General features: G+C 45.3%; 2 protein-coding genes and 1 pseudogene across 2 annotated transcripts; 1 reads left to right on the top strand and 2 right to left on the bottom strand.

Annotated features, from left to right (window-relative positions):
- Positions 1 to 2: 2 nt before the first annotated feature.
- On the bottom strand, positions 3 to 1,875 carry LOC129582717 (uncharacterized). Its single transcript, XM_055474315.1, has 2 exons — positions 1,168 to 1,875; positions 3 to 722 (listed from the first exon to the last, which is right to left on the bottom strand). The coding sequence occupies exons 1-2, from the start codon at positions 1,801 to 1,803 to the stop codon at positions 366 to 368; spliced, it is 993 nt and encodes a 330-aa protein (XP_055330290.1). The 5' UTR covers positions 1,804 to 1,875; the 3' UTR covers positions 3 to 365.
- A 1,310-nt stretch (positions 1,876 to 3,185) lies between these two features.
- On the top strand, positions 3,186 to 7,360 carry LOC129582837 (maleylacetoacetate isomerase-like; annotated as a pseudogene).
- Positions 7,361 to 10,905: 3,545 nt separating this feature from the next.
- On the bottom strand, positions 10,906 to 13,187 carry LOC129582791 (uncharacterized). Its single transcript, XM_055474406.1, has 4 exons — positions 13,023 to 13,187; positions 12,640 to 12,757; positions 11,253 to 12,034; positions 10,906 to 11,191 (listed from the first exon to the last, which is right to left on the bottom strand). The coding sequence occupies exons 3-4, from the start codon at positions 11,843 to 11,845 to the stop codon at positions 11,056 to 11,058; spliced, it is 729 nt and encodes a 242-aa protein (XP_055330381.1). The 5' UTR covers positions 11,846 to 12,034; positions 12,640 to 12,757; positions 13,023 to 13,187; the 3' UTR covers positions 10,906 to 11,055.
- Positions 13,188 to 15,082: the final 1,895 nt, after the last annotated feature.

The raw sequence follows: 15,082 nt of genomic DNA, 5'->3' as shown, positions 1-15,082 counted from the left end.
ATGACACTTTTATTTGCACTTATCAAATAACAATCGCCAAGTTTTTGCACATACAGACAAACCCAGTTTTTTGCGCAGTGATAGAACGTCATATTGTTTAATTACTGTATTTACTTTATCGAAGTTTATTAACTATGGTGGGCCTATTCCAGCCGTTCCGTCAAATGTTATTCCCTTTAGACATTTCGCTGAGAAACCCTTCACTCGAACATAACTGTGCTTGGCAAGCGTTACGAAAAACGATGACAGTCCGCCATTGCAGTATGTACACTACTTCCGCAAAACCTTAGCGTCGCCGAAGAAAAATTCAATCAAATTTGACAAAATTAATAGCAGTTATTCGTACAAATTTCGCCACACTTGGTTTATTTGGCGCCACAGTTCTGGTAAAGTTGGTCGGGTACGTACACGGAGGGATCTTCCACCGTGTAGACGCACTCGAAGGTGACTTTGTTCGCGGCCGATTGAATACCGACGGCCCAGCGCATGAAGCCTTCCATGGCACAACACGAGCAATCCATCTCCCGGCACAACCCATTACTCTGGAAGGCGAAATGCGTAGACGCGCCAGGGCGCGGTCGAATGGCCTTCAGTACTTCCGGCGGAATAACACGCAGACCATTTTTAACGACATCGAGGGTTTTTAGGGCTAGTTGGAATTCCGGACCGCTAAGCTTCAGCGACGACATGGGCGGCTTTTGATAGCTGGCTTCCAGATCAGTCTACAAACATTACAAAACATAAAAATTCATATCGGATTTTATACCATAAAATTTAAGATATAAGGTAATACAAGAATTTTTATTGGATTTTGTTTGAAATGCGCCACTGTCCACTGTTTCCTGGGAAATTTACAGTACAGCAACTTCTCTTAATACTTTTTATTAGGCAACAGATACATAAATGCCTGCGCAAATGGACAGTAAATAAAATGATCCGACTTATTTTATTATTAGCGATCCCTATTAATATTGCTAACTGTAAGCAGTACTGCATGTACTTGAAACCATTCACCACATTATGTACAATAAATATTTTTTTTACCTAATAAAACATACTCGAATGATTATTAAATTATAATATACATGGAAATATGCATGAAATATTATGAAACCATTTGCGGAATTTTAGACGATTAAATGATGTAATTTAATATACGTTGCCTACCAGGCTTTCCTTAACGGGTTCAAACCACGATAAATCGATCTCCTGCAGGGAATTACCGCCCAGGCTGACACTGGCCAACTTGGACGGAGAGGCGCCAAGATTGGCGAATGCAATGGGATCAATTGTACTGATCTGTGCATGCTTCAGATCAAGCCGGGTCAGAGCAGAGAATCCACGAAGCGCATCGGCATCCAGATGACCAATCGGCGTGCAGCCTATCTTCAGTGTTGTCAAGTGATCTTTTACGTTCGCTAAAAACCATCCGAACGGTAGGGGACCTTCAAAGCCCGAAAACTGCACGCTCGTTAACTCGGGTCGGGCGGGCAGCGGCAGGAAGCCGGTTTCCAGCCGGGCGCAGTATTCGGACGGTACACACCGTCGGCTGCAACCCAGATCAATGGACTTGACAGCGGTCGGTACTTGGTATACGTCGAAATTACTGGGTATCCGCAGTTTCGGCACCTTCTTACAATCGAGAAGTTTTTCTACGTCGGGATCGTAAAGGTTCTCACCGTGGAGAACAATCTCCCCGTTTGGCGAGTATGTGCAGCTGGGATGCGGTAAACCGTTCAACGGTGCTGCCCATGATAACAAAATTCCCAGAGGTAATGCAAAGAGTAAAATGGGCTTTTGCATTTTCACGAAGCTGTGTCGTGCAGTACCGATAAAACAAAACTTTCAGCGCGATACGGCGAGTAGGTATTCCAGGTTCCCATCGCTCATGTATATAGAAAATACTAGCGATATTTCTTACCTTTCCGATAGTATCAAATCGATGTTATCGTAAACTTTAGCTGAGATTTATTCTGGCAACAGTTATCTGCTGGCTCACCATCAAATGCAGTCTAAAAGAACATAATAAAAACGTTGAAGCCATTTTCAATGTGATAAGCTCGCTAATGTTATATGATCGAGCTTTCGTTGAACGCAGCCTATCAAAATTTGGTCTTAATTTGATTTTGTTTTGATTTTAATAACCAGCACCAGGCGCTGGCGTGCCAGAAGTCGGCTGCATTTTCCGGTTGTTAAAACATGCATACAGAGTATATTTAGCATATTAGGACTTCAGAAAGAATTGTAGTTTATTAAGTATTTTCTCATCGGCTATTTTACAGTGACCTCTGAACGCAATTATTAAATCGCCTGGTTTCTGTTCTTTTTTATTCTGAACCGTGATGCGTATTCGTAATATTTCTGTTTTAGACGCTCTGTCGACTGACCTTTATCAAGGAAATGTTAACCGGGACCATTTTATAATTAACCGTTTATAGTATGTACAATGTAGGACTAAATGGTCGCATAGCCCCATACCCAGCATTCTGTACGCAAGCGGTGCAGTGCACTTGTACGAAACGGATATTTTGAACTCAGTCGTACAGTGCACTGCGCTGCATTCGTACTGAATGTGGAGATAATGGGTATGCGACCATTTCGTCCTAAGCTGTAGAACAAACTGACCAGTAAAAGATAAAGTTGCGCCATTAAACTATGCAAATTTGGGTACGTCTGTAAACTACCTGATTAAATTCATTTTAAAGCATGCCTCGGTGACTAGAATTGGTTCGACCGGAGACCGCCTGCAAATTTCGATCAGATCTTTTTTTATCGCTTCTTTAGATCGTATGTGAGTTGATCAACGCTGCGGTTGCTTTGTGCGCGGGACGGGTAAAGCCAAATTGTCGAGTGAAGCAGTTTTGCTTTTGATCTCATTTTAATAGGCTGGGGCGGTGTCAAACAAAGTGCATCTTCCCAGATGTATCTAAAGCTCTCAGCAGCAAGAAAAGCGCAAGAGTTTTGGGGAAAACAGCATTTTGTAAAAAGTGAGCATAGAAGTGCATAGACGTAGGGTGTTCTGCATCCGTCAAATGACATGCCCGCGATACAATTTTACGTTGTAGGCGAAAACTCGTAGCGGCCATCACGAATAAACTTGACTTCATCAATTTCTCCCTCTAAAACATTGTTGTTTATATTTATTTCTCAACAACCCTCGCGTAACTTTTGCCAGAAACAATAAAATGCAGCACGAGACTATCTTTTTTGACGTTGGTGTCAGCTCCTGTTCGTGGCGAGTGCGAGCCGTCTTGGCAATTAAAAACAACAAGTACCAGCACGTCATCCGTAGTTTACAGCTTCAGGACGCAGAGATCCGGAAGAAGCTACAAGTTTTAAATCCACTCCATCAGGTTCCGGCACTGTATATCGATGGAAACATGCTCCTAGAGTCGGTGACTGTTATAGAGTACCTGGAGGAAACGCGACCGGAACCGCCCATTTATCCCGAAAATCCGCTGATGAGAGCACGTGTGCGGCAGATTGTGGAACTAATAAATTCAGGAGTACAACCGCTGCAGGAACCTAATGTGGCGCAACGGTACAGCAGTAACGAAGCCGAACAAAAGAAATGGCAGGTAGCCGTTCTGTGCCGTAATAGTAGTTCTCCAACAAACTGGACTGCGTACACAGTAAAACGTACACTCGTACATAAAAACTTTGTTTTACGAATGCTGTCATAAAGGGCTTAAAAGGGGCTCATCATAGGCCAAGCTAAATAAATATAATAAGAACGATATTTTTAATACGCTAGGGTAGATTGTTGTTTTTCATCTCCCGTATTCGCTAGGTGTTCTGGATCGAAAAAGGCCTGACTGCACTGGAGGCGATTCTGGAGAGAACGAGTGGAAAATACTGTGTGGGTGATGAGGTCACCGCAGCGGATTGTGCGCTGGCCCCGCAGATTTTCGGAGCGCGACGATTTAGTGTAGATATCAACAAATTTCCACTAGCCGTTGGCATCTACAAGAATCTACTAGAAGTGGAAGCTACAAGAATCTACTAGAAGTGGAATCTACTAGAAGTGGAAGCTTTCTGCCAAAGTCATCCGCTTAATCAGGCCGATGCACCAGATGACAAACGGGGCAGGTCATGTAATCTGACGCAAAATATGATCCTCTCACGGATTTGTGGAATTTCGGCACTAAAACCTTTGATTTCAGGGTGTCTCGGGGTCGGGATAATAGTTTTTACGACGATTTCTCTTCTTACGACGACTTCTCTTCTTACATTTTACGAAAACGGTTCTCATCAATCATTCGATGGTAAATCCAGGTTAATCCAGTTGACTATTAATTATTGATCTCACCATCCGCGCTTATACGTTATCAGTTACTGAAAGTTCTTCGATTCTATGATTCTATGTCAAAAAGCTTGGATCATAACACACAGCGCGACAGCAGCGGTGTACATAACAAGGGAAGCGCCGTTGCACAGTGCTATTTACAGAGCATGAGAAATTATGGGTATTGCAGTAGAAAGCCCAGATAATAATGATTTCTACTCTGTTAGTTGAACGGCTTGCGGCGTGCTTAATAATTTGTGCATTACATAGCCGACCTGCAGTGGCGAATTTAAGGGGGGGGGGCTCCCGGGGCTAATGCCCCCCCGTAACTCGGACGTAAAAAAAATTCACAAGAGGGGGGTACGTTGCGAAATTTTTTACGCCGGAGGTCGCCGAAAAAGCGAGAGAGTACTCCCCTCTTTGGTGTGAGTTCTCTAGCCCCCCGTCCGAACCCGCCTAGATTCGCCACTGCCGACCTGCAAGCTCCTTCTTCGGTGTGCGATATTGCTGTATAACCAATCTCATTCTGGTGTAAACCGTTATCTAATCACTGAATGCAAACACAGTAATCATTTCTCTTTACACACTTAAAAGTTAAAAATCGAAAATAATGCTGAAGCGAAATATTAATATGGCCTCCATGTTGCGGCATCCAGTAGAGTGAGGTTGCTCAAGACTTAACCTTTCACGCAATCGGTTTTGCATTGTTTGTGCCTAGATTTTAATTAAAATGGCAACTAAGGTGTTCAAGTTTTTAAAAGCGAAATCGAAATATTTGGCACTCCGTGCGAATACCATTACTCCAATACTAGTTTTATTGCAAGAGGAGCATCTGGAATTGTCTACAGTGCTGCAATTACGGAGCGCGGTGATTATATCGGAGAAGAGACGGTAGCTGTGAAAGTTAATCATCTAGATATAGATACGAACTCCGAAATTGTTACAAATGCAGAATACTGGGCGAAAACGTGTGCTCAATTTAGGGGACTTCCTCAGTTAGTGCATCAGAACCTAGTACGTTACCATCAGGTTCGTGTCACAAAATCAGCTGGCGGGGTGACAGTGGAAATAATGATGGAGCGCTATAGCGGTAAGGAAAAACTTCATGCACTTTGGCACATGTGTGACCGCTTGTGATCAAACGACCGGCAGAAAGGTGGGTTGGTGGATAGTTGATGGTCAATGAATTACATCCACCTTTCTGTCGAGACTTCGGCAGAAAGGTCAATGAAATTCATTGGCGATTCATCAATCCACCTTTCTGGTGGTTACAGATGCTGTTCTCCAATATCCAGGAGTGTGTTTCAGGTGATCTCACTTCTATTTTAAAGCAAGCCCAGGAAAGAAAAAATCTTCTAAAACAATATCAAGATATTGAACGATACTGTAGAGAAATAACCACGGGATTAGAATTCCTACATCATCAGGGAATCATACACGGGGACTTGAAGCCCAGAAACATCCTTGTGAAATGTTGGAACGATGGTAGAAAGACGTTGCTGATCGGAGATTTAGATGATTTGGTTCACATGAAAGAAAGCAGTACGTGCTCTGGAGACATTTCGCAGCTGCGTGGAACTGCGCGCTACATGTCGCCAGAAATGCTGAAAAATTCTGTCTGCAACTTGCGTCAGACAGTCCGGGACAAGGAACGGATATATGGAGTTTAGGTTGCATAATGCTTGAGATCGCCGATTGCCTCATAGGCAACAAGACGGATGCGAAACTGCTTGAAAAGGATGGCATACAAACTGCAGTTTTTAATAATGTTCCCAACAGTCAGTTTGCCGGCTTTATATTGAATGGCTATGTGCCATTTGTCAGTGCTGAAATACCTCAGAAGTTAGCCGCCTGTATCCGTCTGTGTTTGCAACGAAACCCCAAAGGTAGAATATCGGCTGAGGCGCTGTTGCCCAAATTCTCAGTAGTTCGCGACGCGCACCTCGATTACGACAAATCTGGTGGAACTGGCAAAGTGGATGTTGTTGTGATGGCACGGAGTGCACAATCCGGCATTGTTACGGCGGCAATTCTTGAAGTGGTCACCAACCAAATTCGAGTTATTGAAGTGCCTATTCCAGAGAGCTCTGAGACTTGTTTATCCTCAGTTAACGTCGCCGAATAGGGAAATAATATTACAAGCGGGCACGGACGACAGTCAACATGAACTGCACCTTTGGAATAATTATATCGAAAGGCACCTTGCATTCATTTTGGCTTCATACGGACACAAGATACGTTACGTACATACCGTGGTGCGCTCCAGTCGTGGTCAAAGACACGATTTATTATTTCCGACGTAGAACACATAATGACTACCAATTTATGGCGGAAGACCTAAGCAACGGCCGTATCAAATTCGAGAGACCAACTACAATCAACGGGTATGCAGCACGCCGGTTGCACGCCGTCGCACTCCCGCTGTTCATCAAACGGACTTTACATTTATACTTTGTCTGTGTTTTGAAATGACGGAACGAATAGGAAATTCCAGAAATCCTTGATTTATTGTGGTTTCAGCCGAGTGAACATCTTTACTTACGATCTTGACATCTTCTGTGTTGCAGGTGGAATGTCAAGGCAGTGGTTGCATGTGAACAGAAGATACTCCATGCACACGACAAACTGAACACCGACTTCTCTCAGTTGTCTCTCTATGACCCGGTGGCGGATGAATGGAAATCCTTGCCGCATCTTCCACAAAGCCAAAAAATGTTTAGTATGGCTTCTGTTGACTGCAATGTTTATATTCTTGGCGGTGCGTTCAAAAGGCCAGCAGGAGGATGGGACGTAACAGCTTCCTGTGTTCGCTTGAACATAAGAACTTCCATATGAGAAAATATTCACCCTTTGCAGCAAGCGAGACGGTGTCATTCAGCTTGCGTTGCAAACAAAAAAATTTACGTCTGCGGCGGCCAAAATGTGAAAGGCGACGATCAGTATTCAGTAGAAATCTACGACTGTTTTCGAGACGAGCCCTGGTCGACCGTCGCCATCTCCCCACAAGATATGCAGTCGCTGTGGCACACGGTTGCGATTGGTGGGGAAATAAGTGGAATTTCCATTGCTCGGTAGCTTAAGTTTATTATTATATTCCTTATACTAGTTTTCTTGTTAATTTTTTATTAGCCCGTTGTTCGAGATTTTGGATACTGCCGCTTTGACTGTTTGACATTTTTACCAACAGGGCGTAGCAAATAAAATTCGTTCGAGACAGACGTTATTGTTCAGTGTTTACAAGCTGGAGTGTTAACATAAGTCTGTTAATCGGCGCATTCTGTTTTTCAAAATAAATAGATTCTGGTGATAATACCATCGGTAATAATAGTGTAGCTTTATGTTTAATACTGGCATGGCTAGACGACAGCGAGGTAAAATGCCATCAAACTCGTTTCGTCTGTTGCGTGTCATTAATGAGGGCCCTCCTTCCTACTCGTCGTTTGTTGTTTCTGTACTGCACAGTGTACAGTTACGTAGTAGAATCGTATTGGTTATTAATTCTGTGGCCAGGTTTTCACGATTAAAGTGTCCTTGGGTCACATGTTGGGTGCACCTATACGAAGCAGCATCGCAACGGCTGGCAGGACAGCAGTAAAATTGAAGAAGGTTACTTTTACCGTATACAGTAGTAACAGTGCCATACTACTCGATGTTTTAAATAAAGAAGTTATTATCCCCTTGCAACGCGATGCACCCTGTTACTGTATGAGCAAAAGACAGAAATCATCAAAACCGGTGTTGTGGGATACGTCCAAGACGCCACAATGACTCCTAAGTTACGATTGATTACCTATTCCAGTGCCATGACCAAGGTCTCTTGTACAAGCGGGTCAGCGACTGTACAATTCGTGCGGCATGCGTGAATGCGGCTTCTGCCAAGGAAACTGCACCAGCTTCGGGAAATGTAAACGAAGTGTTCTGTGGCAACCCAATACCGCTGTACATGTAGGCTGGGGCCAGTAATCACTGATGGCTTCCTAATTTTATAGTAAATTTGTGACTGTTAAATTCACAATGCTTACCCTAGGTAAAAAATGAAGAAAAAGTGTACAAAGCTGTGTATAGAGACGCCCTTAGTTAAACAGTATCTTTTTAGTGAAACAGATTGTGCATATGTTCTTTCTGTGGTAAGTTGTAACGGTCAGGGTTCCCGAATACCGGAATGAAAGCAGTATTTTATGAAAGGAAATGCAAGCAGAAAGAAGCGACAGAGATAGGTACAAGTAATGAAATCATCTCTAACAAGTAAGAAATGCAACAAGCATACTTAAACACTGTAACGCGGGACACGTCTTCTTCGCAGCAGAGCGCACACCATGGAGAAAATTAAAGAGTTTATTAAAAAAAGCTGTAAATTTGCCTCGAAACAATGGCTTTCGGCACTCGATCCGTGCATCGAAGGCTAAAACTCATAACGGTCATTGCGAATAAATGTGACCACGCCCTCCATCATTTTCTCCAGTCCACGTTGCTGCGCGAACCAGATATACTGTCCAGTGTTGTTCAATGTTCACCGTGATGTTGCGGATCACGTCTTCCTTACAGTGCTGCATCAGCCATTGCATCTCTTATTTGCCGTCCATATCGTAAAGCTCCACCATAACACGCTCATCCAGGACGTTCGGAAGCCGGCGCGAATATGCGAACCGTAGGAGCGCGCTTAACATCTCTCCGTCAATATCGTCCATATTGCAATTTCCTAAAGCTTTTTTTGCATGTCCGTGGCAAACATCGTCCTGAATACGCGGGACTGCACTCCCAAAATGGCGCGGTGGGCGAAGAACTGGCTTCCATCACAGGAAACCAGTGTGCATTCGGCAGCGTATCCGGTTTCTAGTATAGAGCCTAAACTATCCATTAGTCCGTGGCAGTCAGCTTGTTGATACCCTTTCGAGGGTTGGTACAAAATCAGCCTTAAAAAAGCCGTAGTGCCTGATGGGAGAACAAGGCGAGTGTTCATGTCAGGATCGACTGTTGTGGGGATGCGCAATAAGCAGCCGTTTTGCGGGACCTGCCACCCAGATGGAATAATTAGCACTTTGCACGGTGCGCTTTCTTCTTCCCAGCCATAACTGCGAGACCAAAGAATAATAAAAATACGGTCAACGTAATCTGCTTTAATTATTCATCTCACAATGACCAATAAGTAGTGCGCTATATACAGTATCTAGAAGTGTAAGTATGTTTTGACTTATTATAAGTACAGCATGTTTATTTTACGCAAAGTATCAAGTATCAAGTATCAATTTGTATTAACCTACAGTTTATGGCAGTTAAAAGCATATGAAAACAGGGAATAACATCGTATGTAAAACACTTACTTGCTCTGGTATATACGAAGCACAGAACCAGTACAGCTTCTGCTGCTGTAAGACGAGCATCTTCACTCTTTGGAGAAACATAAGCAACGCCCTTGTCAGGCTCCGCCGTGACTTTGGTTGTCAACCTCCATATGGATCCCCGAATGTGGCTATTTGCATGGCTGCTTTCTACATGGAATTCTCCTGTGTAAATCCAGTATGCACAATCATCTTCACCGTCAGACTCAAGTTTTCGTTCGAAGGCGTTGAAATGCATATAGTATTGCGTCCCAACGTGTCTGAGAGTTGCTAACACTTGAGATTGATTGTAGATTGAACTATAACATTTTTCGTCAGGATTATAGCCTACGAAACAGCACTTTAGCGATCCTGACTGACCAGTACTCTAACTTAGTTTAGCGAACCAGTCGAGTCTCGTCACAGGCCTTATAACAAAATAAAAAAATTTCTGTTACTTTATTACAGGGCAGTGGCAGTGCGTTGTTCTAACATGGTGAGCGTGAGTGTGGTTGTATTGAAGTGTGAATGTTTTATTTATTCCATTTAACCAAGAGGGAAGTGGAGCTGGCGTTGAAAGAAATGGCCGAGCACGACTGCCGGATTTCGTGGTCCGGTTCGTGTATGACCCTACGCTTTAATTCCACTGATTAACAAGGAATTTGAAACTCGCCCCGGACTGCATCAAAATTTTATGCTGTCTGTCTGTTTACTTATACATGCATTTGTTGGAAGTCAGAAAAGTGTGACCAAAAAATAAATGCACCGCGGCTCGCCGGACACGTCTAGATCTGTACTACACAACGATTTTTTGCCAACATGTGCAAATTGCTTGTGGAAGTGTACATTTATTCAATTTACGTGTAAGTACAGTACATAAGGTTAGCGAAACGTTTTCCTTCACATAACCGTAATTCCAACTGACTCACCAATAGTACAATTGATCGAGTCTTGCAGCATGATATTTAGAACTAGATAAAAATGTATGTTGTTTACGTGTTACAAAGGTACAAGTAAGGGCGAACCTGCATCTGCGTTGCTTTTACTTAACGAACTTGAGTTAATCACGTATGGTTGCGCAGCTTGCCCTGAGGGAAACAGATACAAAACAATTCCTGTTACGTTAGGGTGACCTTGAAGCTGAATGATAAGGGTCGATTACAATACTGCATACGTGCGGCAACTCCCTTATCCGGTGAGGCGGTAGAGTACGTATGAATTGTGAACAGCAATCATTCCTGTACTTTTACTCGTACTTCGCCTTGTACTTTTACTCTTACAACACAAAAATCTTCTGCCTGCTTTAACCGGAAAAATTTTTCACACCGTTTCAAGGACAACAAACTTCCCATGATCGAACCAGAACGACATGATTACCGCGACAAAAACAACCGAGCCAGCAGTTAACGAATACAGTATAACACCCTGACACGCCAACTGACTATGTCATTTTCACTTTCGGTGTCGTCTTCCGTCTCTGAAGCATCCATGCAGTGCTGCGAAGGTCAAGTTATTTAACTGGGATAGGTCAAATCGATCTATCGTGTCCCATCGATGCGGATTGTCATCGGGTCCCAGACTGTTGAACCTGATTACACAAAAAATACTTACTGTAAGTTGTGGAATGCAAAGTAATTTTTATTGCTTACAGCTTGAGAAATCGGCAAACCCCGATCCATTCACGATCACCCAGTTTCTCCAACCATCGCGCAAACAAGGTAGTGACCTTCTGCTGCACAGCTTCACCAACGGCCGGACAGTTGTCATTGGCCGCAGCCAGAAAGCGCCGGCGCTGTTCCGTAGCGGCTTCCCCAGCGCGAAACCGCAGGAACGGAATCGTCACACCCAGATCAATCTTGTCATGGTCAGAGCGCAAGCGGGCCATCAGTGACATTGGTACAGTTATGCTGGAGCCAGAGAGCATGTACCACACTGAACCCGTGATCGACTTGGACGGCTTGTAGTTAACAAGGGTCAGCTCGTCGCATACTCTCAACACGTCGACCACGTGGCGCAGTATGTACTGGTCGTCGTTGACATCGATGGCATCCTCGTTAGCAAGCATGGTATCCTCGTCGACATCGACGGCCAGAAATGTCTCCGAGCGTTCCGCAACACCACTACCGTTGTACCGCACAACGATGGAGGACAGGCGAGATCCCTTGGCTTCTAAAACAACCTTGACTGCCTCCATTTTCATTATGAGATTGATCGCGGATCGAGAGTCGTCGCGGTCGTCCATCAGCGCCAGTCGTGTAGTTTCCTTTGTGATGGTACGGTCCAGCGTCGTCTGAAGCTTAAAGTGGCGGTAAGCGAACTCGATATAATATTCGTGAGCGTAGGGCTTTCTTGGCCAAATCTGCGCGCTATCCAGGATGACGAGCCGCTTATCCTGATATTTCCGCCAATCTCACTCCATAAAGCGCAAACCCTAGTCGTAACAGCAACACCAAAATAATAAGAAACCACTAATGATGTTGATTCCGTTGTTATTATTATTGCTATTAGTGTACGAGTACCATAGTCTACAACAACCCTCCTTAAGGGAAGTGCCTCGGTTACGGTACCAAATTTACATGTACGAAAACTTTGGCTTCAGCAAACTCCTGCACACTTTTCGCATTGTTTCAAAATTCGGAAAAGTTTAGACGCATTCAGGTGTACCAGAAGTCTTAATATACCGAGACATCTCTGTCTCTGTACATGTGGATATGTACCGATCTCCTAGAGTATTAATTTTGTACACAAATGTACATAGAAGTATGTGTAAAGAATTTTTTAGGGTACACTGAAACATTGTTCTAGCGTTGTCCAAATTTCAGATAACTTTTTAAACAGTTAAAATTCTTTTTAACATATGAAAAAAATTATGGAGCTGTAATTCGTTGTGAAAACGTACGTACAAAAACTAAAATAACACAGATGGAATCATAATAAGGCTTTTTGTGCTTCTGTTTACGTTTAAACATTTTGGAATCCTATTGCAGCTATAAATCTCCTCCAACGTTTGCTGCACGGCTGCTGATACGAACTTACCAGGAGAATCGAAGCTGATTATCCGCATCAACGCTGGTCAAGATGCAGATGAGGATCGGAGGCGAGAGTTCGTTTATGGACATTTCTTCTGCATGTGCCGAGTATTCACTGGAGAAACCTTCAAAACAGATATTCTGTCGTACTCGGTAAGTAGCTCGCTAAGTCATGTGAGCGCAGCAGAACGTTGTGTAGTAAGTGCAGCAATCATTAGTAGGTACTACCGCTACCTAGGTATCTGTATGATGACCCTTGTACTGTACCAGTGACTGCCAAACATGCAGAACGAGAAACATAACTGCCTCTGCTAAACTGTGATACCATGAGAATCCATACCCTGAGAATTCGCCGCTCACTTAAACAAATCTGGTTATGCAGGCACTGACCGTATTCCAACTTCCTGGGAACCACGTTGACAATATCCGCCAGATGCTTACGTAGATACTCATTGCAAGCTTTCTTCAGAGCCTTCTCATTCCACGACATCCGATGTCCGGTTGCTTTATTGTGCAGCTCCATACACACGACCGTCACCGTGTCCATACTCGCGCGCACAAACCCGCGAAAACCCACGTGAACGCCGTCTATCTCCTGGCGTGGAGCAGAGTAGAAAGGCGTGGAATCCCCATACACGCGCCTCACCAAGGGATTCCCAATCAAATGGTCACCCTCCGCCAAAGTCAAGCGGCATGTGCTTTCCAGGAACGCCGGTAAGCAGTCGACGCTGCGCATCCGACCAGCAGCGGGGAAGTGGATGACGTGCTTGGCGTACGTCAGGCCGTCAGTGCGCGCGTAAAAGCTCTGCCCATCCCCCGGCACAGGCAGGTGGTCAACGAACCGCGTGGGATGCACAAAAAAGCAGTCGCTGGGGCGTTTCGCATCCAGACACACGGCCAAAAGGAAATCTTGCAACTGCGCAACGGCCGTGACGGGACGGAACACGAGCGGGCCTCCGTGGCGCTCCCGCAGCGTCACCTGCACGATAGTGCCGACGAAGGGTTCCAGGTCATCCCACCAGGAATGATGCGGCCACAAATTGCTGGAATGAACCCATTCGGGCGTCGCTGTGCTGGCGTCGAAATCCACGAGGAAGTCCTGCTCCTTGACGTCTTGGACGTAGCCCATCCACCAGTGGCCGCCGTCACGATGCACCAGCACCGTGTTGCCGTAGTTGACTTCCCGTGCACCAGACCATAACTCGCGAAAGAACCGGGGTGTTGGAGTCATGACGCTGCAAAGAAAATGGCGAGTAGTTATTGGGTATCATCTACACCATCAACAGCGAAGTGCAACCAGCTAAGCTACACGATACCTCGCAGACTGTGGAGAACAGCAAATTCACTCACTGAAATGCTAATCCGGAATCAGTAGCCAGGAATCAATTGACACCAAAGATACCAAAAGGCTTCAGAAAGCGCACAAAAATAATCAAGCGAGCGAGCGAAGCGAGCGAGCGTTTTTAATCTGCGGTGCGACATGCGGAGAGCTGGGTCCCCGGGGTCCAGGGGCCAAGCCCCTGGCCGGGGTTTGGGGCGGAGCCCCAATAAGCAGGGGGTGCGGGGGGCGCAGCCCCCCGCTGAAGCAATTGAGAAGGTAGTCCAAAAATCGAAAAACTAACCGGGTTATTTTTGACGGACCTGGTGCAGTAAATGCAAAGGAGATCGTAAATTTAGACCCGGTACACTCGTACAGACCGGCCCGGGTGGAGCGTTTTTGGGGAACCGACATGCTGGGAACCACCGGGGCATTTTTTACGAACCCGCCATACATATAGTATGGACGGCCCGTTTTTTTGGACCCGGTCCGGGAATTTTGCCCGCCCGGTTGACGCGTTTTGGGAAACCGACATGCGGGGAACCACTGGGCATTTTTTCACGAACCCGCCATACATATAGTATGGACGGCCCGTTTTTGGACCCGGTCCGAACCGACATGCGAGGAACCACCGGGGCATTTTTCACGAACCCGCCATATACATATTATGGAGGGCCCGTTTTTTTGGACCCGGTCCGGGAATTTTGCCCGCCCCGGTTGGTGCGTTTTTGGGGACCGACATGCGGGGAACCACCGGGGCATTTTCACGAACGAACCCGCATATATATTTATGGAGGGCCGTTTTTTTGACCCGGTCCGGGAATTTTGCCCGCCCCGGTTGGTGCGTTTTTGGGGACCGACATGCGGGGAACCACCGGGGCATTTTTCACGAACCCGCCATACAAACAGTATGGTGGGTCCGTTTTTTAGAACCCGGTCCGGGAATTTTGCCCGCCCCGGTTGGTGCGTTTTTGGGGAACCGACATGCAGGGAACCACCGGGGCAGTTTTATCAAACCTTCGGTACATATGAATAGGGCGTCAGTTTTTTAGGACCGCGTCCGGAAATTTTATCCGGCCCTGGTGGTACATGTTCGGTGTAACAGTTGGCGTAACGAATTTGTATTACCATG

Source organism: Paramacrobiotus metropolitanus, unplaced genomic scaffold, assembly GCF_019649055.1.
Source record: "Paramacrobiotus metropolitanus isolate TYO unplaced genomic scaffold, Prichtersi_v1.0 Parri_scaffold0000008, whole genome shotgun sequence".
Classification (NCBI taxonomy): Eukaryota; Metazoa; Tardigrada; class Eutardigrada; order Parachela; family Macrobiotidae; genus Paramacrobiotus; species Paramacrobiotus metropolitanus.
The sequence above is the reverse complement of the archived record's forward strand: the minus strand, read 5'-3'. Positions and strand labels throughout refer to the sequence as shown.

Bases quoted from the DNA above. Each gene is read 5' to 3' on its own strand.
- LOC129582717 (XM_055474315.1), bottom strand. From the start codon at position 1,803: ATGCAAAAGCCCATTTTACTCTTTGCATTACCTCTGGGAATTTTGTTA. The intron at 723-1,167 runs GTAGGCAACGTA...TAATGTTTGTAG, and splicing joins AACCCGTTAAGGAAAGCCTG to ACTGATCTGGAAGCCAGCTA.
- LOC129582791 (XM_055474406.1), bottom strand. From the start codon at position 11,845: ATGGACGACCGCGACGACTCTCGATCCGCGATCAATCTCATAATGAAA. The intron at 11,192-11,252 runs GTAAGCAATAAA...TTGTGTAATCAG, and splicing joins GTTTGCCGATTTCTCAAGCT to GTTCAACAGTCTGGGACCCG.